The sequence below is a fragment of the Cynocephalus volans genome, chromosome 13, assembly GCF_027409185.1.
Source record: "Cynocephalus volans isolate mCynVol1 chromosome 13, mCynVol1.pri, whole genome shotgun sequence".
Classification (NCBI taxonomy): Eukaryota; Metazoa; Chordata; class Mammalia; order Dermoptera; family Cynocephalidae; genus Cynocephalus; species Cynocephalus volans.
Genome location: NC_084472.1, coordinates 27,874,383 through 27,900,556, shown reverse-complemented (window position 1 = coordinate 27,900,556; position 26,174 = coordinate 27,874,383). Strand labels below are relative to the sequence as shown.

The following is a 26,174-nucleotide window of genomic DNA, read 5'->3' as shown; positions in this document are numbered from 1 at the left end:
GTGTCCCTTCTGGTTTCCTCCTCCTTGCATTAATTGAAATCTGGTTTGTATCTCATATTGTCAGTTCTCCCATAACTTTTTACACTGAAGATTTCTCTTTTTCCTTGTCCCTCTCTTTCCTGTATGGCTTTGAACCATTGCTGCTTCCAAATCACTGCTCCTCAGAGTCACTCAGACCTGTGCTTGAATCCTGACTTTTTAATTCTACCTATGGAACTCGCTTCTGAATTTTTCTGACCTTACAATGGGGAAGCTTGTAGCTATCGCTGGGTGGAGAATTAGTTTCCTAGGGCTGCCATAACACAATAGCATACACTGAATGGCTTAAAGCAACAGAAAATTTTCTCGTGGTTCTGGAGGCTGGAAGTCTGAAATTAAGGTGTTGGCAGGACACTCCCTCTGGAGGCTCTAGGGGAGAGTCCTTTCTTGCCTCTTCCCAGCTTCAAGTGCCTGTTGGCTTCCTTGGCTTGTGGCCCCATCACTCCAGTCTCTGCCTCTGTCTTCACATTGCCTTCTTTCTGTGTGTGCTTGTGCACCGGTGTGTGCTTGTGCATCTGTCTGTACGAATGTGTAAAAGCTCCCTTGCTTTTCTCTTCTAAGAGCACTTGCCATTGGATTTAGGGCTCACCCAGTTAATCCAGGATGATCTCCTTAGCTCAAGATCCTTAACTTAATTACATCTGGCTGGAGCCAGGCTATTGGGGTTTGAATTCTAGCTCCACCACTTGCTAATAATTTTGTGAACTTGGGCAAGTTACTTAACTCCGTGCCTATTTCTTTATAAGGTGGGAATAACATTAGTACCTGTCGTATAGGGTTGCTTGTGAGGATTAAATTAAATATATAAAGTATGTCTAAGGATGCCTGGCAGACAGTACATGTTGTGTATTAGTTATGTATTTTTTTAAGTCTTTCATCTTAACCTTTGCAGTATTTGACATGGTTGACCTCTCCCTCTTCTTTAGTCCAGTAGCTTCCTCACTGCATTCAAGCTGAGATTAATTCATTTTGGGACCTTTTGCTTTTGTGCCTCCTATTTGCGGTCTGTCTCCATACATCAGGTCTTCACATTCTTGTCTCCTTTTCTGGATAATTTTTCCTCTGGTAATTCACCACTTAGTTCCAGCTTTTACTTTTATGTGAATGTCTCTCCAAATTTTATTTCTAGCCCCTCTTTCTTATCTCTAGTCCTGCATTTAGAATTGTGTGCCAGATTGCCTAACGAGCATCATTTCCCTCTGAAAACTTGAACTTTCCTTTTGTGAAAAGACCTGGAAATTGCTGCAGTGTGTAATAGCAGTTAGGAACAAGGATGTCAGCATCAGAGATGTTGTGTTGGAGTCTTTCAAAGCCCAGGAAACATTTCTAGCTCCCTGCAGTCTGGCATGTTCTCCTTGTGCTTTCAGTGAACAAAGCTGGATGTGGACAGGGGCAGGAAGACAGTTTTATGTGTTCTGTAATTTTCTTAAGTGGAGAACGAGTCAAGTTCATAAATCTCCTTCCTTAAGAACCAGGGTAGGATTCCTAGAAGCTTTAGTAAACTGTTGATTTTTTTTGAAGGTTGGCGTTGTTTGGTTGGTTGGTTGGTTTTAGGTAGTATAGTTTTTTTCACCTTGTAGAGAAGAATCTGGTAAATAAGTTAGATTTATGTCTCACAATGCAGAGGCAATAGAAAATAAGCTAAATTACAGAACACAGCGTGGTTTTAATTAAGCAGTGTTAGATTCCCCTATTTGTTTTCTGAGATGTAGTTTCTTATAAATTGGAATAGAAATTTTAGACAAGCATTTCCTCTAACAAGGCTTGCCAAAAAGATATTACATTTTATATGAATGATAATTAGTAAGTATTTAGTTGAGTGTGGGTTAACGTAGTTTTATGCTATTTGGGAATCAGGCCATTGGAATCATTCTCATGCTCAGTTAGTGCATCTTATAGCTCTTTGTCACATCAGTTTCTTCCTGTTAATAACCGCTCTTTATTTAAATACATCTTCATTCCCTGATGAGTTTTGATCTTTAGGGATTAAACTCACGAGGACCATTAACCTAAGGAATGTAACTCAATTAGCTGTAAATAATTTAAAATAAACTCAGATTTTCCATGGAGGGTTTGGTGACTAGCATTTCTTTATTTTTTTTTCTCCACACATCTAATGAATAGTAAATGCACTCATGGTATATAATTCACCTTTGTCACAGTAATCATCTTTTTCCTTAATAGTTTTGTTACCTATAAGCTATATAATTAATACAAATTGTTTCCAGGACACACAATAATGCACATCATGCTCTTTCTTACCTAGCATCTCCTTGCTTAGGCCAGTATCATTTCTGGAAGTTGGGGATATTTACACTTGGCTCAGTTCTGCTACTCCATGGCAGGCCTTCTTTTTACAGTTTGATGTAGAACAAATATTATAAGATATTTACTCCACTGATAACAAATGTCATAAATAACTTGAGGATTAAATAATCCAAGGTGCTATAAACCAATTGGCGTAAGTAGATTATTTGATGCTTTTTTCCCGTATCATTTCAGTTGAACTTTAGATTTTGGTTTAGGTAGTATTGTTAGTTAGCATGTCTTTTATTGAATGTTTCCCAACATTTTTAGTTGGCTATTGTTTTAGTTTTTTTTTTTTCTTTTCTCTCTCTCTGCCTCTTCATTCTTTTAAAGTCCACTCAAGTGCAAAAACATAATTAAAACTTGTGGTATTTGTAACCCAGTATAATAAAGTCAAGCTTAAACAAGTGAGATCTAATTATAGGATTGCTTTTTAGAAAGCATGTAGACATGCTCTTAAAAATAATTGTGGTAAAGCTTATGTGAAACCTGGATTTCGTTTTTCTCTCTCTTGTGGATTTAAGGTAGAAGAAAAAGTGTTATTTTACTCTGCTTCTCTATTAGTTTTATTTATGCTCTGCTCATTTGTACTTTGAGCAAGTTCAGATTTACAAAAAAGTGGGAAAAGAAGTAGTAAACATTATATTTCTCTCATCTCTCTGTACTATCTTGGAAGTAGACCAGGGCTCAGAAAATTAGTTGGCATTCTTAATTTTTTCATTCAGCATTCATTTTTTGAGAGTGTCAATTACTGTGTTCAGAGACAGCTTATCTTAGAATTGAAAGAGTCATTAACTGAGACTTGAAGTTTCTTGGTTTTGCCATGGCAGTGAGCCTCGGCCTCTCATTTGAATGGTTTGTGATTTTTTTGGATTTGTGTTTATTTATTTATTTTTTCCCTGATCAAACTGGCCGAAATTCTGATTTTATTTTACTTTTTTTAATTGAAACATAATTGATTGTACATATCTGAAGGGTACAGTGTTGAATATCAATACCTGTGTATAGTACGTGATGCCCAAATCAGCATAATTAATATATTCAACATTACACAATGTAATTATTTTTTGTGGCCCTTTACCAATTTCTTGCTAACCCTCCCCCCATCTCTAGTAGCCTCACTTCTGTTCTCTCCTTTTGAAAGTTGAACAACTTACTATGTTGTAACTTTCTTTCTTGTTAATTTATTTGTTTTTGGTTTTTTTTTTTTTTTTTTAGCTCCCACTTATGAGTGAGGACATGTAGTATTTCTCTTTCGGTGCCTGGCTTATTTCACTTAACATAATTTTCTCCAAGTTCATCCATGTTGCTGTGAATGGCAGAATTTCCTTTTTTTTTTTTTATGGCTAAGTAGTATTCCATTGTGTACATATATCACAGTTTTCTTATCTAGTCATCTGTTGATAGACATTTAGGTTGGTTCCAACTCATGGCTATTGTAAATAGAGCTGTGGTAAACATGGGAGTGCAGGTATCCCTTCAACATGATGATTTCCATTGTTTGGGTCTATACTCAGTAGTAGAATTGCTGGATTTTATGGCAGTTCTATCTGTAGTTGTTTGAGGAACCTCCATACTGTTTCCCATGACAGCTGCACTAATTTACAGTCCCACCAACAGTGTAGGAGGGTTCCCCTTTGTCTGCATCCTCACCAGACTTGTTATTCTGTCTTTTCAATAATAGCCAATGTAACTGGGATGAGATGATATCTCAGTGTGGTTTTGATTTGCATTTCCCTGATGCTGAGTTGATGTTAAGCATTTTTCCGTATACCTGTTGACCATTTGTGTATCTTCCTTTTAGAAATGCCTATTCAGCTCCTTTGCCCATTTTTTAAATTGGATTACTTGTTTTTTTACTGTTAAGTTGTTTGAATTCCTTGTATGTTCTGGATGTTTATCTCTTGTTAGATGCATAGTTTGTAAATACTTTCTCATCTCTCATTCTGTAGGTTGTCTTTTTACTCTGTTTCTTTTGCTGTGCAGAAGCTTTTTAGTTTGATATAATCCCATTTGTTTATTTTTTCTTTTGTTGCCTGTGCTTTTGGGGTCTTGTTCATAAAGTCTTTGCCCAGTCCTACTTCCTAAAGTGTTTCCCCTCTGTTTTCTTTTAGGAGTTTTATAGTTTCAGATCTTCTATTTAAGTCTTTAATCCATTTTGAATTGATGTTGGTATATGGCAAGAGGTACGGGTCTAGTCTCATTCTTCTACATATGGATGTCCAGTTTTCCCAGCACCATTTATTGAAGAGGTAGTCTTTTCCCAGTGTATGTTCCTGGTACTTTTGTGAAAGATCAGTTGGCTGTTAGTATGTGGGTTGATTTCTGGGTTCTCTATTTTGTCGCATAGGTCTCAGTCTGTTTTTAATGCCAGTACCATGCTGTTTTGGTTGCTATAGCTTTGTTTGTAGTATAATTTGAAGTCAGGTAGGGTAATGCCTCTGGCTTTATTCATTTATTTTTACTGAAGATTGCTTTGGCTGTTTTGGGCCTTTTGTTGTTCTTAGAATGTTATGATTATTTTTTCTCTTTCTATGAAGAATATCATTGGTATTTTGATGGGGATTGCATTGAATCTGTAGATTGCTTTGGGTAATATGGACATTTTCACAGTGTTATTCTTCCAATCCAAGAGCATGGAATTCTTCCATCTTTTTGTGTCCTCTTTAATTTCTTTCAGGGTGATTTGTTGTTGTAGAGATCTTTTACCTCCTTTGGCTTTGTGTTTAGAAAATTTAGAGTAGAAGAGGCTTTAGAGATTCTAGTCCACTACTCCTTTTTTACAGCAAGGGAACTGAGATCCAGGGAGCTGTCCAAAGTTATGTACTGCCCAAGCAGACAGGCAGTCTCCGGACCAGGAAAGGATCTTCTGACTTTAGTTCTATGCCTCTCTGAGGAGGCTTGGTGTCTCAAAAGTCAGAGATTTTTGTTATGTTTGTCAATTTATCAGTTTCTCCCATTGGAAGTAATTACGGGCCTATTTTTGAAGCACTTATCACCAAAAATTAAATTCGCCTACTTTAAAGTGCACATTGATTTTGATTTTGTTTGCTTTTATAATCATAAGAGGTATTTTGTGATTGATAGGGAGTGTAAAGTTCAAGTAATTAACTCTTAAAAATTTCCAAAGTAGATATTGATTCTAGATCACTTCTCCCCTTCCCAAACACATTGAGAATTTATAGGATCCACTGAAGATCTTTATCCATACTAGATATTATGGTGATTTATGATATATTTGCTATTAGATAAAGAATCCTTGCCTTTGTGGAGGTTTTGGTTTGAGGGAATTAATACAGAATTAGAGAAAATGAACTTTGTAACAGTATTGAGTACTTACAATAAATGCCTTGTTGAAATTTCTAAGTATATTTTTATAAGTAGCAAATCATTTAGGGATAAAGGGATTCATTATGGTATTTCAGTTTGTTCACTTAACCTGTCTCAGTCTGTTTAATAAATGGATATTGCCACTTCAATTTTTTATTTTTATTGTTTTAAAAAAAACTTTTTTTTTTTTGTAAGTTTTTATTGTGGGAAATAGTCATTTTATGTTTTTGTTTTCCCTTTGGACATGCTAATTGTGTCAGTTTGTGTTTATTTGGCACTTCACCAATTCTGAATGCTATTAAATTAAAAAAAAGCTTATTGAGATATGACATTCTCTGTCTCTCTTTTTTTTCTTTTATAGCCAACACATATCTCTTTATGGTACAAGCTCGAGGTATAATGTTGAGAGAAAATGTAAAAACAATAGGACACATGATCAGGCTGTATACAAATAAAAACAGTACACTCAACGGTACAGGTAAGACTGCTTCTTGCTTTACCTTGTTTTGCTTCTGCTTCTACCCTTGTAGTCACAATGCAGTACACCAAATCTTTTAAACTCTGGTTTGCCTCCAAGTAACTCCCTGGAAAAGATGAAGGTATCTCCTACTAATTATACTGGTAGATTATTTTACTATGCAAATCAGGACTGTCACATATTTTAGGACGTATAAAGGTTTGGTAACAAAATTGATGGGGTTTTGTACAAAGATACTTAATTCTTGCAAACATAAACAAAATATAAAAAGGGTTTTATACTTTTTAAATTTACCTATTATACTTAAGAGAAATTAACCACAAAGAGAATAATTTATTCATCTTAATGAACGATCTTTATGCCCATTCCACTTACTAAAATATTTTTCCAAGTAGGTCTAGAAAATGTTGTTTTTAACTGTAGAAGATTTTTATTAGTTTTATGGCCTCTTTAAGAAGCTAAAGGAGATATTTTGTAAAATTGGAAATCAGTAGCTGCTCTTGTCTTTTTAAAATGTTATCTGGAAGTAGAATCTCCATTAGAATCACATAAGGTTAAAGTAATAGGCCAAGCTAATGATTTATTGATGGTAGAATTGATGTAGATGGACTTAACTATTGTGGAAGAATGCTAATGCTCTCCTATGGCGGTGTTCCCACAATGTCTTCCAGAGTATTATTCGGTGTTACTTTAAAGGGTTCAGTTGGATGGATTGTCGGTTGTTATAACCTTTATATTCTCATTTTAACTAGTTAAAATTAAAGGTTTAATTTGTGTCAACGGGTTTTCCTTTGTGACACTGAAAATACGCACGCACGCACGCACGCACGCACGCACGCTGTTCCTTTCTGTCTCTCCCTCTCTCTCTCTCCCTCCTAATAGGAAGTCTGTATCTCTCAACCATAGGTGTTGTTTTCTTAAATGTATGTTAAGGTGGTTAATAGTTTTAGAGCCTCTAAAATTCAAGACTGTAACATATTGATTGTCAATTAATATCACATGTTCTTTTACCAAATCCCTTCTGGTCTTTTACCTAATCTATTATACTTCAAATCAAAACACTCTTGTTTTCTTTTAATCTTTTAACTTTAAAAAGACTGTCTCAACAGAATTGATACTCTATTTTTATTTGGTGGCTGGCTGGTAAAGGGATCTGAATCCTTGACCTTGGTGTTACCGGCACCATGCTGTAACCAAGTGAGCTAACTGGCCAGCCCTGATATTTTAATACCACAGTAAAATACTACAGTAAAAGTCTCATTAACCGACCTTTTGTATTAATTGGCCTTCTGAATAGAGGTGAATTTCAGGAGAAATTTATAAACATTTTAAAAATTTCTTTAGGACTTATGCTAGTTAAAAAAATTAATTGTGAAAGTGTTCATTAAAAGTTTGTTCAACTGAAAAGAAATAACCATCTTTAGGTTACTGTATTTGTATAAGTAACTATTGAAAATTGGTGCATATCAGGGTTTTTTCCTGGGATATGAGTTAAGTTCTGTGTGTGGGTGTTGAGCTTGATTAGGAGAAACAATAACTTGAGCAAGACAAACTTTCCTCCAGCACCCTGTAATTAAAAAATAAAAAAAGGAAATCCTTTCCTTCCCATACCAAGTCAGTTTCAATAAACACTGAACGGCTGATGCACACTTTGATTAAAGCTTGCTTACTTTTATGAACCTTTGAAAACTTTCCACATGGTTCCTTTACTGAAGTAAAATTGTTCTCAGAAGACAGTCATATCAATTAGGAATTGTGTCTGGTTATAACAGAATTGACTGCGGTGGCTTAAACACATGAGGCTTTCTGCTCTCATGTGAGAGAAGTCTGGAAGTTGCATATCTGTGGCTGTTGTGGAGGCTTCTTAAAGTCAGTTGTCGCATACTTTCCATCTTCTGCTCTGTCATGCAGCTTCACAGTGAACTCATAGCCTAAGATAGCTGGGGGTCCAGTCTTTAAATTTGTACTTGGGTCAAAAGGAAAGAGGAAAGGAAGAGGGAGGAAGAACAAAAAGAGTGCCCTTTTTAAGGAGCCTTCCTGGAAGTCCCACACAATATTTCTTTGTATATCTCATTGGCCAGAATTTAATTGCATGGCCACATGCAAAGGCACTGGGAAATAAAGCCTTTGAGCTGGGCACACTGGTGCCCTGAATGAAATTGGGCTTCTGTTACCTAAGGAGGAAGGGAGATAGAGTTTGACTTGGCAACTATGAGGCTCTGCCATATTCATTTAACCAACGTTTATTGAATAATTAGTATAGTTCATATACTTAACTAGATATCGGAGATAAACATTAAGAAAAACATTCTTTCTTTATATGAGGATCTCCAGGCTTCTGGGAGAAATGGAAACATAAATAGTTGTAATGTAATTGGTTATTTCTGCACAGACTTATACAGATATAATCTGCCAAAAAGAACATAATGACCAATGTACAAAGAGCTAATTGAGCCCTAGGGGAGAATTGATTAATATGTAATGGCTCACTTAAAATTTAACCGTAAATGGTAAATAGGTCGTGATATTTATAAGTACGTTTGATTTCTAAAACGGCTTTTTAACCCTGTACCTGACTTTCTACAGCATTAAACAGAAATAGATACATAATATTTTTGTAAAGAATCAAGTGATGCCTTTCCTGTAGCCTACAGAACTAGTCAAACCAGGAAAACAAGGTATATCCAGTAAATAATTACTGAAGCAGGTGATACAGGATATGCAATGTTAGAATTGGCAGGTTTTTTAGAAATGACCCACCACATTTCCTTGTTTATGGATGCATAGGTAGGGAGGCCCTCAGACATTGCTGCCTGACACAAGTTAGTGGTAAACAGACTAGCACTCTCGTGGAGTTTCTACCACCAGTTTTAAGCTGCTCTTTTGCAGGGAAAAATAAGACATTGAGAGGTGTCTTTTGGTCCTATTCTCCTTTTCCCTTCAATGATAAGGTCCAGTGAGGGCTGAGTAGGGGACCTATCCAGTAGTTTTCATTCTCTTTCCCTTTTCTATGGGTGTGGTTCTGGAAGGTAGGAAGAAGGCAGGGGGCCCAGAACTCATTTTGTTTTCATCCATTCATTAGATGAAATAATATCTACTTAACGGCAATTATGGTAGATGTCTGAAATGCATGTATCATGTGTAACCTTTAAAAACTGTTTCTGACTTTGAAAGCAGTGGTTGTACTCGATGGACGTTTCTCACCTAACTTTTGTAGGAATAATGATTCTCTGGGCTCAGTACAGTATAGTCTGCAAAGGCTTAAATCATTATTGGCTGTATTATCAGTGGCGAAGTGTTTATTTGCTGGACGTTCTTGTTAAAAGAGATATTCAAACTAGTGGCTGGGATGGTGGATAGACTTATATAAAGATAATACATTGGGATGACATAAATACCACTGGACCAAGTACTCAAGGAGTGAGAGGCGTTTCTATAAGTCTGACAGTGAGTTAAGCTCCTTATGGTCATTGATGATGATGTGGCCAAGAATAACACTTTTAGCTCTAAAACTTTGTAATCAGAGGAAATGAATATACTGATATTGCATGTCTTTAATGCTTTTTAAAATTTTTGGTTCTTTAAAAACTGATAAAAGTGATGAATGTGTTCTTTTGTGAAAGACTTAGTCATTCTAGCACTAAAATAAAAAGTGAAACAATTTTCTCTGGTCCTTCTGTTGCCACCAAACTCCCCAGGGGGGGTTAACGGTTTGTTTTGCAGAAATGTCTAGAAAGCTTGAAATTTCTGAGTTGGATGTGGGTTTATAGAATTATAGCACGTGGCGAAGTGGAGAGGTCCAAGTATTAATGGCAAGAATTAATAAATTATGCAGAGTAAGAAAATATTCCAATTTAAAGTTAATACATGACCTTAAGAAGTTATTTGAGGATTGCATGAGAATATAAATATTTTTCTGCCTCAGGATTATAAAAAAAAAATGAGTCTTTGGAATGTATAAATGCAGTGGACCCCCAGGGACAACCTTATTTATTTTCTATTTCTAGGTCCTACGAATTTGTAGTATACTCGGTGCTTAATAAAAATTGATTAAAGAGATTAAGAAAAACTGTCATCTTTATAGCTAGCCCATCTATTCTTTCCAGTGGCATATGCAAAAAAGCTGTAAGATGAATGTGTGTGTGTGTGTGTGTGTGTGTGTGTGTGTGTCTGTGTGTGTGTGTGTCTGTGTGTGTCTGTGTGTCTGTGTGGGCATGTGCGTATGAGAGAGCTTGAGTGTGAGAGCTATCTAACTTGTGAGTAACTTCCTATTTATTATTGGTTGTTTTGACTGTTCATTTATTCATACGGAAGAGCAAACTATATAAATTTCTTAAATTTTTATTTTGAGTAGTGCTTTTATATTTTAAAAAACAGATTATAATAAAAACCAGCCATTTCCTGTCTCCCTCCTCCCGAGTCTCAATCCTCAGAGACTCAGAGATTTAAAATTTTTAATAGCTTATTCTTTATTTATCTTCATATTTCTATTCTGTTGTTTCTTGATTTACTGTTACGGGAGAAGGGAATGTAGTATTTTATAGCACGTCCCAATTTCACCTACCCTTACCACCAATATAATTATATCACAATTTAAATTCAAATCAGTATTGTGTTGTTAAGAGTATGTAAATAATGGTTTGTTTGTTTTTCCTGAGTCAAGTAGTTGTCATTTTTGTGGACCTTTTTATTTTTATTGATATTACTCATTAACTCTTTTCCCCCATTTGCTGAGCCTTCTACGTATCTATCACCAATTTTTCCTAAGCTCTTTAGGCACATGAATTGACACACTAAGAGGGGTTTTGAAATTCCCAAGTCCTTGTCTTTTCTCTTCCATTGTTGCTTTTGAGAAATCCGATGGTCATTATGATTGCAGTTACTGTATATGGACCAGTTTTTTCTTTCTGGAGACTTTTGGGTCTTTTTATATTGTGAAATTTTACAAAGAGCATCTTGGAGCTTTGTTTTTCTTCTTTGGTGGGTACAGTTGGGCCTAGGAATATGGAAACTCCTGTCTTTCAGTTCTAGAAAACATTCCTATACAGGTCAAGTATCCTTTATCCAAAATGCTTGGGACCAGAAGTGTTTTGGATTTCAGATTTTTGGGGGTTTTGGAATCTTTGCAGAATATGTAACAGTTGAGCATTTCTAATCCAAAAATCCAAAATCCTCCAGTGTGTATTTCCTTTGAGCATCATGTTGGGACTTAAAAAGTTTCAAATTTTGGAGCATTTCAGATTTTAGATTTTCAGATAAGAGATGCTCAACCTGTATTATTTCTTTGATCATTTGTCTTCCTGCTATTTTCTGTTCCTTCTTTTTGAACTACTATTATTTGGATTTGTGGCTCCTGAAAGAATTCTCAAATTTTATTATCTTTTCTCTCCTGTTTTCCAATTCTTTCTCCTTTCTTTCTACCTTCTGGAAGATTGCTTTGACTTTATTACAATCCTTTGATTTGATTTTTAAAAATTTGGCAAACTTATTTTTAATTTTTAAGAATCATTTCTTGTGTTTGATTTTTTTCTTTTCTTATTTTGTCCCTGAAATAAGAATGCTTTATCTCCCTTTCAAATGAAAAAAAAAATGGTACAAGTTGTATTACTAAGCAGCAAAATCTATTTGTTGATTGACGATAAATAGGTAACTCTAGGGTATAAATCAATTTGAGAGCTATCACAAAACTCATAACAAAAGTATTCTTAATCATTTTTGGTGGAAGCAATAGAAACCTAATTCATGCTTAGAGCACTAGCTCCTACCACTACTAAAGTAGGAATCCCCCAAAAAGGAGAAGCCTTTTTAAAAAATATTACTTGAAATTCGAGAAACTTGGTATTTTAAAAAAGCATCTTAAGGAAAGAGTCAGAACTTTATTGGACTGCCCTACAGTTATTTTTGGTGTCTTTAAATCTTTCAGATACATATGGTTGAGATATAGAGTCTGGGAAACTAGAGAAGTTTCTATGGTCTTGGTCTGAGTATACAAAACAATTAATGTCCACTGAATCTCTTCTCCCCTCTGTGGTTTGGAGGATTTTCCTTATTAAATGTTTTCCAAAGCTCCTCCAGAGAGAGGCACTGGGGAGGCTTCTCCCACTGGAGCTTTCCCACTTCCTGGTGGAATAGGCCCCAGCAGCTGGAACATCACTGGTCTCTGTTGATCATGTTGGGGTTTTCTGGCAATACAGTTATCTTAACACCTTGCTGATGCCCTGTCAAATTCATGCCTGGGATTTCCATGCAGTCCTTTGGAACTGGACCTTCTCCTCCAGCTTCTTTCTCTTCCTTGGTACCAGGCCTGGAGTCTTTGTTTATCCCCATCAACCTCTGCTTAGCAGTGTTGGCAAGGCCCTCTTCCTTAGAAGGACGTGGAGGTGGGGTGAGTCTCTTCGCTCTGAAGTGCTGTCCTGGCTCCCAGCTTGCATCGCCATCAGCTCCGTTTTGATGGTGAATGAATATTTATGTGAGGCAAAGGTGTATGGGGGAGGTGCTTAGTTTTCTTTGGCTCTTCTCACATACTTTATATATCCAATTTGCAGGATTCTGCTATTTTTCCATGGGTCAGAGGGTTTAGCTGTTATAGTCTCTCTCACTGGGGCAGATCACTAGAGACTGAAAGAATGTGTTCATTTTCCTAAAATACCTGCTAGAGTTTCATTTTCTGTGGTTCATGGTTTGTGATCCAGGAGACAGACAGTAGTTTAATCAGCTGTTTCTGTCTCTCATTTCTTACTCCCTGTGTGTTGATCTCATTCTCTTAGGCCAGTTTCCTCTACATAGGATATGAAATGTGATCTCTCTGGTTCCATGGTCAAAAATCCTAAGGCTCTGACTGTCTCATGTTCGGTCAGGTGCTCATTTCTAAATTCAGTCATAGCCACCGTTAGTAAATATTTATATGGGCCAGAGATTGTTCTAAGCACTTAATATATTTTATTTTATTGAAATCTGCAAACAACAATATGAGGCATAGGCATGCATGAGAAACTACTTTATATCTTGCCCTGTATTACAGAGCTGGTATGTGTTGGAGCAAGAGTTTGAACTCAGGCATTTGACTTTGGTGCTCTAAACCACTGCCCTGTACAGGTATAATTTGCTGACTCTAAAGATAATGGACCTAATGTAATAATAGCTCTAAGTCTCTCTATAGGCTGCAGCCCACTGGCTGGGAATGACTAATTTAAAGGTCTAGAATGGGTTGTATTACAGAAGTAGGTTAAGTGGGTAAATCTCAGTTTTTGAAGTGTGAGGTGGTCAGAAAACATTACTCCCACCCCCTCTGCTGTGTGGTTGCTAGTAGCGGTGTGCTGTGATTGCAGGATCATTCAGCACACCCTTGGCTGTTTGGTAGTGGAGAGGATTCACTGGTGTACTTTCACATTCCCTTTAGCTCTGGCTCAGCCAAGGGAGGGATGGGAACAGGTGCTCTCATATGGTTGCAAATGGAATTGGTAGGTTTGTATGCAAGGAGAAGGGTATGCCATTCTATAGACCTCTCTTGGGAAATCATGCTGAGAGGACCACTTCAGCAGTGGTTTGCTTTTCTCTAGTTCTTTATAGATGATTGCTTTTAAGTACTTCTGTAGATTGCATATTGTAGTCTTCTTGCAGTGATGTATTTCATACTAGGGGCAAAGCAAAAGGCAATTTTTCGGTTGTAACTTTTCTCTCTCTCTCCAAGATTATCCGGAAGGCAATAATTCAAGTGATTATCTTGTTCAAACAACAACGTATCTTCCGGAAAACTTCACATATTCAGCATACCTCCCCTGCCCAGAAAAACTGCCTTACATGCGTAAGTGTGATCTATAATTTTGACTTAACTGTTTACTTGTATTATAATAAAATAATAAAACCAGATAATTTGAACACATCAGGATCAGATCATGACTGTGGGTGCTAATGTTCATATTATGCAGCATTTTATTTTTTTTTGCAAACTACTTTTTTTGAGGAAGAGATTGAAAAGCTGAAGAAAAATACAAAAGAGAAAATGACAAATACCCATATTTCTCCCATCCAGATTTAAAAACTAATTCTTTGGCTTGTTTATTTACAAACTCTTTTAAAACAGTATTCAAGAGAGTAATTAATGTGTAGACTCCTTCTCAAAATATTAGAACGTTACAGATTAAGCTAATGTTCTTTGTGACCACCATTCTCAATGCCAGTTCCCCACCCTTCTCCAGAAGTAACCTCACCTTTATTGTGAGCTTGGTGTATATTCTTACAGGTTATTTTAAAATTATTATTTTTATATATAGATAGAAAATATATAGTGTTTTAGATGTTTTAAGAATTTATGTAAGTGGTCTTATAAATTACATTTTGTTCTGTAACTTGCTTTTTTTTTTTTACTTAATTTTTTGAGGACTACCCGTGTTATTACATGTAGATCTAATTTATTTCCCTTAACTATTATGTCTTTGTATAAATGTACCACATTTCCTTTACCTGTTTCTCTGCTGATGCATAGTTAGGTTGTTTCTGCTTTTCTGCTACCACAAAATAGCAAACTTTTTTTTTTTTTTTTTTTTTTTTTGCTACAAAGAGCAACATAGTACAGACTTTCTGCATATATGCACGTGTACTTGACAGTTGATGCCCAGAGGTAAAATTGCTGAGTTGGTTGATCAGTTTTTCCAGATTTTCTCAAATTGCTCTCCAGAGCAGCTGTACAAATTCATATCCCCAGTAGCAAAACATGAACATACCCTTTTGATATTGACAGACTTTAGTTTTTGCTCATCTGATCGATTAACAAATGGTATCATTATTTCACTATTCACCTTCCTCATTACTAGTGAGTTTGAGTAACTTTTTATAGGTTTGTGATTTTTAATTTTCTGTCTGTGATTTGCTCAGTCATGGGCTTTATCAGTTCCTTATTGGTTATTAGGTGTTTGTATTGATCTGTAGGAGTTCTTTCAATTCCTGCAGTGACATGTTGTCTGCTGTGTGTGTTGGAACAGTCTTGGGCTTGTGTTTTCATTGTGTTTATGGAATCTTTTATTTTACAAAAGTTTAAAATTATGATTTCAAGTGTATGAATCACTTTTATTGTTTTTTTTCCTTAAGTTTTTCTTAATTCTAAGGCCATACAAATACCTGTATTTCCTTATAATAATTTTACTATGTTGTTTTTAACTTTTGTGCATAATATGTGGTAGTGATCAAGCTGCTATACTTTAAACATATAAGTTTTCAAAATTATGAAGATAATTATCATTATTTAAAAATACACTGTACTCCCAGCATTTGGAAGCCACCATGGCTATTATTTTGGCATTTTTTTCCTTTGTATTATCTTCTCTGCCCCCATCCAATGATTTTAAGCACACTTTGTACATGGAAGTTTGTATCTTGATTTTTATATGATTAAAGATTTAAATATCTTTTACTTCCTTTAGAATTGCTTGTTTATCCCTATGGTCTAATGTGCTTAGTATCTATGTGGGTTTCTTATGTCTTTATCTGAGTTTCCTTTCCTTTTTTTTTTGATGGCTGGCTTGTACAGGAATCTGAACCCTTGACCTTGTTAGAATACTGCACTGTAAACTACTGAGCTAGCTGGCCAGCCCTACGTGAGTTTTCTTTATTGAGGAAATTAGGCTTTGTCTGTCATATTTGTAGGATTTTTATTTTCAGTTTACTGTTGATAAATATTATTTATCTATAAAAAAAAATTTACCTTTTAATACCACCTATGGCCATGGTTTTCAAACTTGAGGGTTCATCAGAATCGCCTGGATGGTCTGGTAAAACACAGATTGCGGGCCCCACCCTCTGAGTTTCAGATTCAGTAGGTCCAAGGTGAGAATTTTCCTTTCTAAAAAGTTCTGAGGTGATGCTGATAGTGATGATCCTTGGGCCACATTTGAGACCACTGATCTAGAGTTAGTGGATCTCATCCCTGGCTGCACAATAAAATCACCCAAGGAGCTTTTATGATTCTAGGGCCCAGCCGCTAAGTTTCTGGTTTTATGGATCTAACCTGGGCCCTGGGCACTGGTATTTAAGAAAACAGAAACAATTTCTCAGGTGGTTCACCTCTTGCTGTCTCCGTGTTATCACGTAATTGAGAATGAAACTTGGTGATTTGTGTGGCTGTATGCTTGTCATGACTTTGTTATTGCAGCCTTGTTTTCCTAAAGATGAATGTTTTTGTCTGTGCAATACTGAAACCAGTGGGTAATGTTCTGTTGAAATACTGATTACAATAATTTCATCTTCATAATTTGCATATGCACGGGTTTATCGTTTTAGGAAATCTTTCTGTTCTTGGTTAAGTTGCCATTTTCTTAATTAGTACTTTATGAGTACTAATAAAACTCTGTTTAAAAGCATCTGCCTGCCAGGCCCTCATGCTGTCGCTTCTCTCTCCAGTCCGCTAGCTCATTGTGGACACCTCTCTCACAGTGCTTGAGAGAGTGCATCGTGGCTGCTGTGTGCAGCCTTTTTGCTGGGGTTCTTGGTGCTACTGCTGCTTCCCTCTGCTTCCCTTAGAGTCTTGCATTCTTTTACAGGAGAGGCTTATGTGAGTTTGGCCAGTCACCTTTTCACCACAGGCCTTCATGGACTGCCAGTTTTGGATCCAGCACCAATCCCATGTCCAGTTAGCAGTGGCCAGGGTGACAGGGTTATTTGGTAGAAAATATGGCCACATACAGATAACATAAAAAGGGGCTGTGGATACAGCCAGCGTCATGAGGCTTCTGCCAGTTGGGCTTTCCATGAGCCATGCAGAGGAGCCTCTTCACTAGTCCTGTGACCTCCGCAAAGTGGATCATCAGTTTACTTCTCTGTAAAACCTGGGATTATAATATGAGAGTACATCAAAAAAGTTCATGGAAAGATTTGTATAATCTTTTAATTATATTTTTCCATGAACTTTTTGAAGTACCCTCATATCAACTTCAGAGTGCTGTGAGGATAAAATGAAGGATAGTACTTGAAGCTTGATAGATGTTAATTTAGTTCTCCCTTTCCTTCTTTCTAACTTGAACGATGGAGTCAGACTTTATAGTGGTCAAGGGGATGAGAAACCTAAGAGAAATATGTGTAGTTAAGTTTTATGCTTAGCCATGCATCCTTAATTTTTTTTTTTAATTAACAGGATATTTCCCATTGATGATAGAAAACAAGGTAATAAAATATCTAAGTGTAAAACCTTATTATAATACCACATAAAGTAATTGACTATTATCCCTCCCTCAATAATAGTTAGAAAGAATCTGTATAAGAATAAGACCTACTTGGATGAAAACCATTCAAGTATGAATGATACTTAATTTACCTATAATCACCAAAAGTGAAGTTAACTTAAAATTGGTATGTTTGAGTATCTAGTTGTAAATCCTTTTTGATTTTTCCCTAATGTAGCAACGGAACTCCTGGCACTGGCTTTCCATAAAGTTTGAATTTTTCAAATTGACATTCAGATAAAACGTATTTTATGGGTTTCAGCAGTGTTTCATATTCAATAGTGGTTAATTACACTATGAAATCTATTTTAATGCATGTTATTTATATGAGTGAGTACTTGTTGTTATTGTTAGTATTTATAGATTCTCTAGAGGCAATCCACTTTCAGCTTTATTGAATTTATGTAAGTCTCCTCACACTAACAAAGTAAATAGAAGTTTCGCCCTATCTAGAGCTAAAAATAAGTGCTTACCGTGGATGTTTTGAATTTGATTTTTCTAGGTGAGGTAGAAATGGAATATGTCAGTTGCATACGCTGCATTAAAATGAAGATAGACTTCCCTTTAGTCTTCTTATCTTTTAATTCTTATTCAAATGGAATACCTTTGCAGTGACTTTTATATATTCTGTCCTTACTGTTTGTGGAATAATTCCCTTTATGGTTTAACTGTGAGAGTTTTCACAGTTGCTAACCTTATGAATATAACAAAAGCTACAAGGACTTCTTGAGATGAATTTAAATAATTCAAATGAAAGTCAGCAAAGAAGGAAAAGATAAGCGAATAAACTTCAGAAAAGCTCACATGCTTAATGTGACAAAGCATCATACATATGCTTACTGTGGAAAAGAGAGATGAGAGCCATTTTAGAGTAAACAAGCAGTTGTTGAACAGCTGCTGTGCAGCAGAACCTGTGTTGTTCAGAGGGGAAACAAAGGCAGAGGAGAAAGCTGCTGCAGGTGATCCTGTGTGTGCCGGCTAGGAGCAGTAACACACTCAGAGAAGGGCAGGGTGCTGCTATGAGAGGTTATGCATGTGACAAAGGGGAGACATCAGTTAATTCTGGAAGGAAAAGGAAGACATCGGGGTTGGGGGCATTGGAACTGGTCTTGCAAGAGCTCACTAAGTAGCTGAGAGAGAACAGTGTCAGGGCAGGAGGCTCTATGTGTCTGGAATGGAGAATGGTCTGCTCCGACTGAAGTGGATGTGTAAGGGGGGCATGTGGGAAATGAAATTGGACAGGGTTGTGGGTGGTAAAGGCCCTGTGTAAAAGCTAAGGAATCCAAGGGCTGCGTGGGTCCCATGAATCCCTAGGCATCCATGAGATGGGCTTTGGAGGAGCAGAGCCCTGAGCTTGTATGCAAAGGGTTGATGTGTGAGCCTGTTGTGCATTTCAGGTGCGAATGCATGATTTTCAATGAGTCTAGGGACAAAGAAGGGTCGAACAAAAATACTACTTTAGAGAAATAGAGAACCACTGAAGGCTCTAGGCAGATAAATGATGGACTAGGATTGTACTTCAGAAAGATTACTCAGATGAGGAGTTGGAAATTGGTGAGAAAGGGGAAATCCTGGAATTAGGGAGACCAGTGAGAAGCTTGCTGCAGGGGACCGAGAGGAAAGGAAAAGGGCATGTGCCAAGGCTATGGCATCGGAAAGAGGAGGCAGCACAAAGAAGCAGCTACAGGGTACCACTGGCTGGATGTAGCAACCAACTGAGGGATCAGGGTTGATTTCCAGGTTTCTGACTTTTGGTGACCATTAACTACAACAAGCCATACAGGATAAACATCATATTTGGAGAATGGGGAAGTTAATGAGTTCAATTTGGGTGTGTTTTGTTTGAAGTTCAGGAGTTAACTTGGGGTCTAAATTTCTTGGGAGAGATCTGGACTGGAGATAAGAGGAAGTGGGGCTGTAAGAGAGCCAAGAGCGGGCCCTGAGGTCCGCACCCCAGGTGAGCAGTGGTCAGTAGAGAAGGGGAACAGTCAGGGATGTAGAGAAGTCAGAGAATGGTGTCCCAGGGACAGTGAGGAGAGAGTGTTCTGTCTTGTCACATATCTCAAAGAAAGCAGGTAGAATGAGGAACTGAAAAGGCCATTGAACTTGGCACCTAGAAGACTTGATGTGGCACACAGCAAGCACAATTTCAGTAGAGTGACAGGGGGCAAGAAGCAAAGTATACTGTTCTGAGAAGAGAATCAGAAGTGTGTACAGACTAGTTGGTTTTTTAAAAAGTTTGATGGGAAAGGGAAGGAGAATGGGGGTGAAGAATCTGTGGGGAGGTGGGGTTAAGAGAAGAACTCTTAAGAAGAGATGGACTTGAGCATGTTTTAGGCATTCTGGAAAGTATGGGGAGAAAAGAAGAAGCATAAGGGAAGTCTCCATAGAGCCAGGTTAGAAAGTGAAAGGAAACAATATCCTCAGGGTGAAGATTAACCTCGGAAAGCAGTAGATGCACCCTTTCCTGAGGCAAGACTATGGTTCATTTAGAGATGAGGCAGAGAAAGTTAAGGGGTTCGTGCCTTTTGTTCTGTGTTCCTGATAAAGTAGCTATCTGTGTATGAGGGGGCGGCCAAGAAGGACTGAGCAGCTTGAAAGGTAAGAGTAAATATTTAAAAAGTTGCTGTTAAAAGGAAATGAAAACTGGAGTCAACTCATTATAAATTAAAAGATGACTAACAGGTTAGCCTAGAGAGCTCCACCTTGGGGCCAAAATACACAAATAATGTGACACTTGTTTTTGTTGAAAGCGTAATCTGTTTGAGGCAATAAAATAGGTATTATCACCCAGATGATGGGATTAATCTATGTGCTTATGTGATTTTCTTCAATGCTGTTTATTAGGTGGAGAATTCCAGCATGGAAAATTGTTGCTCCAAGCATGGAAAATTGCTGCTCTGAGGTTGGGGTCGGCAGCCTAGGTGTGGCAGGTTGGGAAGGGAGGGGAAATAAGAGTGTTGGCGAGTGTACAGTTGCTATGATCATAGAGTTGTGTTTCTCCAAGTGTGGTTCTAAGATGACCTGTAGCAGAATCAACTGGGATGCTTGTTAAAACCGCAGGCCTCTAAGCCAAACAGACTTATAGCAGAAGTCAGAGTTCTTGGTTGCAAACCACATGTGTTAGTCCATTTGTGTTGCTGTAACAGAAATACCTGAGACTGGGTAATTTATAAAGAACAGAGGTTTATTTGGCTTATGATTCTGGGACAACTGCATTTGGCTCAGGCCTCAGGCTGCTTCTGCTCATGGCAGAAAGTGGCAGGCAGCCAGGGAGTACAAGCAGATCACATGGCAAGAGGAAGCAAGAAAGAGAAAGAGGGGAGGTGCCACGTCTTTAAACAACCAGCTCTCACGGGAACTAATAGAGCAAGATTTCACTCATTAATCCCCCCACCTAGGGAGAGCATTAATCCGTTCATGAGGGATCTGCCGCCATGACTCAGTCAGTTTACAGTGCCACATTCGAGATCAGATTTCCACATGAATTTTGGCAGGGACAACACATCCAAACTCTATCACCACAGAATATACTTTAAACCAGAATATCTGGTTTACGAGGAAAAAGAATCCATGAAAAGGTATCACATAGCCCAGAGAAAACCTGGGTGTCCAGAGAGTTAGGTTCAGAGGCTGAGCAGTCAGATCGAGGCCCAGACCACCTTGTGAAGCATTACCTACTGCTTGAGATTATAGCTCCCACTAGCTGTACTCAGGTCTGGAGACCAGAAGTGCCACTACCCGGTTCCGCTAAAGCCAGAAGCTTCTGCCACCACCTTTCTTTTTGGCTGATAAGGGGGTTGCAACCCTTGGCACGGTGTCGTCCACACCACGCTCAGCCAGTGAGCGCACCGGCCATCCCTATATAGGATCCGAACCCGCGGCCTCGGCTCTACCAGCACCACACTCTCCCAAGTGAGCCACGGGGCCGGCCCTCTGCCACCACTTTTACTGACAGATAGTTTTGCAATGTGCCCCTGTCCTCACATTGGTTACTGCTACTTCAGAGTCTCCAGTGTATCTGGTCATGTAATTGCTTCTGCCTGGGAGAGGGATGTGGAGTGTGGGTTCTAGTTTCTTCCTCTGAGAGGCAGGACTCAAGGATGGGCAGTTCAGTCAGCTGAAATGTGTTCAGATAAAGCTGGTGGCCACAGACATGACCCATGGGCATCTACTGACACAGAAGCTTTGACGATGGGGCTGGTCACCTGTATTTTAAACAAGCACACCTGGTAATTCATGGGCACACCACCCAAATTAGCAAACCATTTCATTAGGAGGCCGGAGAGGAAAAATGGGGATATGGCAAAGAGGATTTAAGGTGTTCACGAGGTTGAAGAGAGTGTTTTGTGGGTGGGTGGGGATGGTGGGAAGGTGGAAGGGAAGAGGGCTTTAATGAGAGGAGGCAGTGTCAGAGTTGAAAGCAGTCAGTTCTAGGTGACTGTGATTCTCAGGGTGTGGACATAGAGCTGGGTACATAATGATCATGTTCATGGAGGGGAGGGCACCTGTCAGTGAATGGGGTTGGATGGTGGACGGTGTATTGCTAAAGGTCATAAACTTCAAAGAAGCTAAATTCATGAAAGAAGAAAGTAGATGGTTATCTGTAAGGTTTAGGTATGACTCTGCAGAATACTTTCTTTTATTTCTGGCTTCAAGATTCTAGACCTAGGAAAGTGAGTACTTTTCACTTAGCACAGCTTGAAAGGAAGGATATTGTTGCCTTATGATGAGGAACTGGAGCGGGGTAGTATTCTAGAAAAAACATTGAGGTACAGTATATGGAAATTTCTTGGCAATTGAATGGTTCCAGAAAACACATTTGAAAAGGCAGAAGGAGTGTATGATAAACCATATTTTCTTGACAGACTTGTCATCAATTTTGTAGTGGCATTTTGGAAATGAGAAGGAAGCAGCACATTCAATGCACATATTGTAGAGTATGTCTCTGTGTCAGCATGCTTAAACCTGAATGAATGTGAGTCGGAATTAAGGAAGTACAGTGGTTGTGGAGTATGACTTTAAAGGAGGAAGTCTGAGAGTAGGAAAACAATTTGGAAGAATGTACTAAAGGGTACCAGGCCCCCAGGAATGGACCCAAAGGTTCATTGGGTGGATTATGAGGCAAAGCTGGAAACAGACAACAAAGATTGTTAACTGGAGGTTAGTTAGCCCTTCAGAGCAAAACAGGAAAAAACCATAAGCAAGGGAGGAAAATGGGTGTTAAGAACTATATATTGTGGTCCGATTAGGAGACAGGAACTTGGGCTGTACAGAAGGCTGTTACTTTGGGTCACCTACACGTGGGACATATTTTGCACAAATGTCTTAAAGACATTTTAGCACCTGATAGAGCCAGGGAGTGGCAGTGCAGGTAGGAAGGAAGCAGGGGAGAGACAGAAGTGGACATAGCCAGCTTGGCTGTTCTCATTCATTCATTTGTCCTGTGTCCAGGCATTGCGCTTGGCATTGGAGATGTGTGACTGAAAGCCACTCTAATGTTTAGAATGCATGGGTTTGGTCACTTCAAGAATAGTTGAGTAAGAAATCGTTTGTTAAGCAGAGATTATAAAATTCTAGAAGGTTTGAAATAGACAGTGTATAGTGTTGGATTCAAAGAGGACAGTTGGTGGCTGATGGCAGGATGATTCACTTAACTGTCCTGCTTCAGAGCTGTGCTCAGGAGGCGGCACCGAGGGTTAGGGGAGGGAACATGCCATTTTATCATAAAAATTCTTTTCTGGCTTTAGAGAGGAATTCACCCCAAGGGACATTTCTAGGGGAAATTCAGGTCTTTCTCTGACACTGTCATCAGAGATTTGGGCTGTGCACATTTGAAACCCTCAGGGTAAAACAGAGACAGAAGCCAAAGGATCCAGAATTAGGCTTTAGATAACAAAAAAAAAAATAGAGATAGACCCGACACTGTGTGAAGTAGTCATTTTAAACTGTTGATTTAAGAGACAACTCTCTGCCTAGAGAATATGCCTTAAATTTTACTTGAAATGTGAGAAAATTGTAAATATAAGAAATTCATATGGACTGAGTATTTGTTATTTTAAGATTATATTTTAATAGAAAAAATAATGTCCTAATCATGTTATGTGATCCATTATAATCCACACCGCAGTAAGCCTTTCCTTTGGGCCCGTGCACACCCAGCAGACTGCAGGGAGGCAGTTACGTGTCTTGCAAACTCAGCATTAGGAAACTATAGTCAGTGTCGTACATAACCAGTGGGGAAACTAGGTCCTTCTCTCAATTACCAGAGGTAGTTTGGCACACAGACTTTGTTGTCAAGACTGGAAGGCAGCACATGACTGACTGGAATTCCCTGCTCTTCACCTTGACCCTCTAGGAATCGGCAAGCCTGCTTCTCTTCATTCCTCCTGCTCTTTCCTTTCTATCCCCAGCCCCTCCTTCAAAATAGAGAAATTCAGAATTTAGTGGATTATATCATTTATGTTTGTTTGCTGATTGATTGCACTCCCAGGTAAATGGATTTCAGCTAATATATTTTTTGACCTTTAAATCTCTAACTGGGGAAAGCAAGCACTGGTTCTCAGTTGAGAATCTCAGATTTAGCACAGGTGGAGAGTGAAGACTCTCCATGGAGCTCAGTAGATCCTGTCTCTTCAGTGCCCTTGAAATCTCAGTAAGTGAAATAAAGGGGCTGGCCTGGCTGATTGCTTACTCTGCAAGTAAAGAAGGATGGATGCTCTCCTGACTTCACACATAGCAGGTGGTTGTCAGACACTTTCTGAAAGCACTGGAACGCTTTGAGTGAAACCTAAAGGGGACACCCAATAAGTAAAACAGACGAAAGTGGCCCTAGTGGGGGACCCGAGTCCTCCTTTCCCTAATCACAGGCTCCCCTCAAGAGGTTCCTTCCACCAAGGACAGTTTGGAAACCACGTTACCACTAGTTCATCTGCTGAGTGCTTTTTCCTGGCCAGTCTTTCTATAACATATCCTTTGGCCTTCCCTTCCTATGTCCAGGATCTTTTTCTCCCTAACACCACTACCCCACTCCATTAATAGTGTTTATCCTTTCTCCTCTCTCTTTCTTTGATCACACTTTGACTTGTTCCCAGTGTTGGCAATGCCTGTCCTGGGAGGCCTGATTTCTTCCCTGCTACTTCCCAGGATAGTGATATTACTATTACTACTGGTATGACAACCTCATGCCACTGGGTCATGCCAGCAAGATAATAGGATTTCAGAGCAAAGAGCATTAAGCAGTCAGGAGGAAGGTGAACTTAGAGTGCCTCAGCTGTTGGGAATAAGTGATGGACACAGGCAGCTCTCTCCTCTGAGGAGAAAGATATAAGGCCTGTTTCCTAATTAGCCATCGCATGAGTGTTGGAGATGGAAATTAAACTGCAAATGATGCTGGAGAAAACTGCTGACAATAATGATGATTATAGCTGTTGAAGCAATAAAGCTTGAAAAAAAGACAAAAAATTTGGTTTAACAGTGCACAAAGAATACCAGCTACAGTTACTTATATGAACTGCTTATTATTTAGTCTAATTACTATCATTTTAGCAATCATGCATACTGTTTAAACGTATCACATTTATTTGTGTGAATTTTGATTACAGTGCTGGATTCTGTTTTTGTCAGCTGAGTCATGATGTAGTTACATTGACTGCATCACTCTTACATTTTACTTACCTTTTCTCTGCAAGTTCATAGGTTTCTCTGTCCTTTAGGTAAATCTGACCTTTCTAAAATAAGCTAATGTGCATATCTTGTCACACTAAAGGGTGGGTATTTGGTGATAAAAGACCACAAACAGGCAGACATTAGAAGACTGCACATGTTTTCCTAGCTTACTCTGGGAAACAGGCATTTGCATTTAAACATACTCTCTAGCATGCCTCAGTGCCGAGAGGAGGCTGCCTAGTTAGGATGAAGTGGGGATGGCAAGATAAGCCATCCTGAAAACCTTACAGAATATAGAATGGCAGGAGGAATGGGGCTCTCTGCGAGGAACTGAGTGTTTTTTTATGGGAAATTGTGGCCAAAAGAGGCTCAAAAGATGTGAATTTGTTGGTTTGTTTTTTATGAGATTTGGAGGTTAGAGAGAATTTGGCCGGAGGGCATTCCAGAGCAATTTGTACCTATTTGGAAGTTAACAGTTGACAATAAAACTGCTAAAAGATGATCTATGGTTTCATTCTAGTAGCCTTTGATGTACTGTTCTAAGTAACATTGAAAACATTGAGGATACCATTGCTTTGAAGGATGTTAGTGATCATGCTGCTATTTTAATTCTATGGTGAAGATACAGTGGCTTCCTGATTCTTAGTTCTGTTTTTGACTGGTTTAATGGAAGTGGTTTTCTATTTGAGATTCATTCTTATGTCAATGGTATAGTTAGAAGAACTATTAGTAAAAACATCTCCAATAATATATATTTGTTAATATAGAGTGGGTGCCTATTAGACCAGGAGCATTTTGGAAGTCGAAATCCATGTTTTTTCAGTTTTGAATACCAAGGGGCATGATACATGTTAAGTGCTCAAAATAAATGTGTTGAATTGTGCTTGCAAATTCCCTCTTCAGAAATGTCAGTAGATAACAGTAATAGTAGGTAACGTTTTTTGAGTATACCTAGATCTAGCACTGTACTTGATCCTTCAGACAGACTATTTCATCTAATGTATACAACTGCGTTGGGAGGCAGGCATTACTATCCTCTTTTACAGAAGAGGAAGCTGAAGTACAGAGAGGTTAAATAATTTTCCCAATAGACAGAATAAACAGAAGCTGGGATTTAGATCCTGGTCACTGTAACTCCT

The 26,174-nt window shown here is 38.3% G+C and overlaps 1 protein-coding gene across 2 annotated transcripts in view; it reads left to right on the top strand.

The window, feature by feature from the left end:
* Nucleotides 1–26,174, top strand: part of B4GALT6 (beta-1,4-galactosyltransferase 6) — a 62,984-nt gene that overhangs the window by 9,907 nt on the left and 26,903 nt on the right. The window contains exons 2-3 of one of the 2 annotated variants that reach the window (XM_063077210.1): nucleotides 6,038–6,154; nucleotides 13,845–13,958. In XM_063077210.1, coding sequence (XP_062933280.1) covers nucleotides 6,038–6,154; nucleotides 13,845–13,958 — 231 coding nt within the window. The remainder of the gene's footprint in view (nucleotides 1–6,037; nucleotides 6,155–13,844; nucleotides 13,959–26,174) is intronic. The other variant, XM_063077211.1, reaches the window with a different exon arrangement.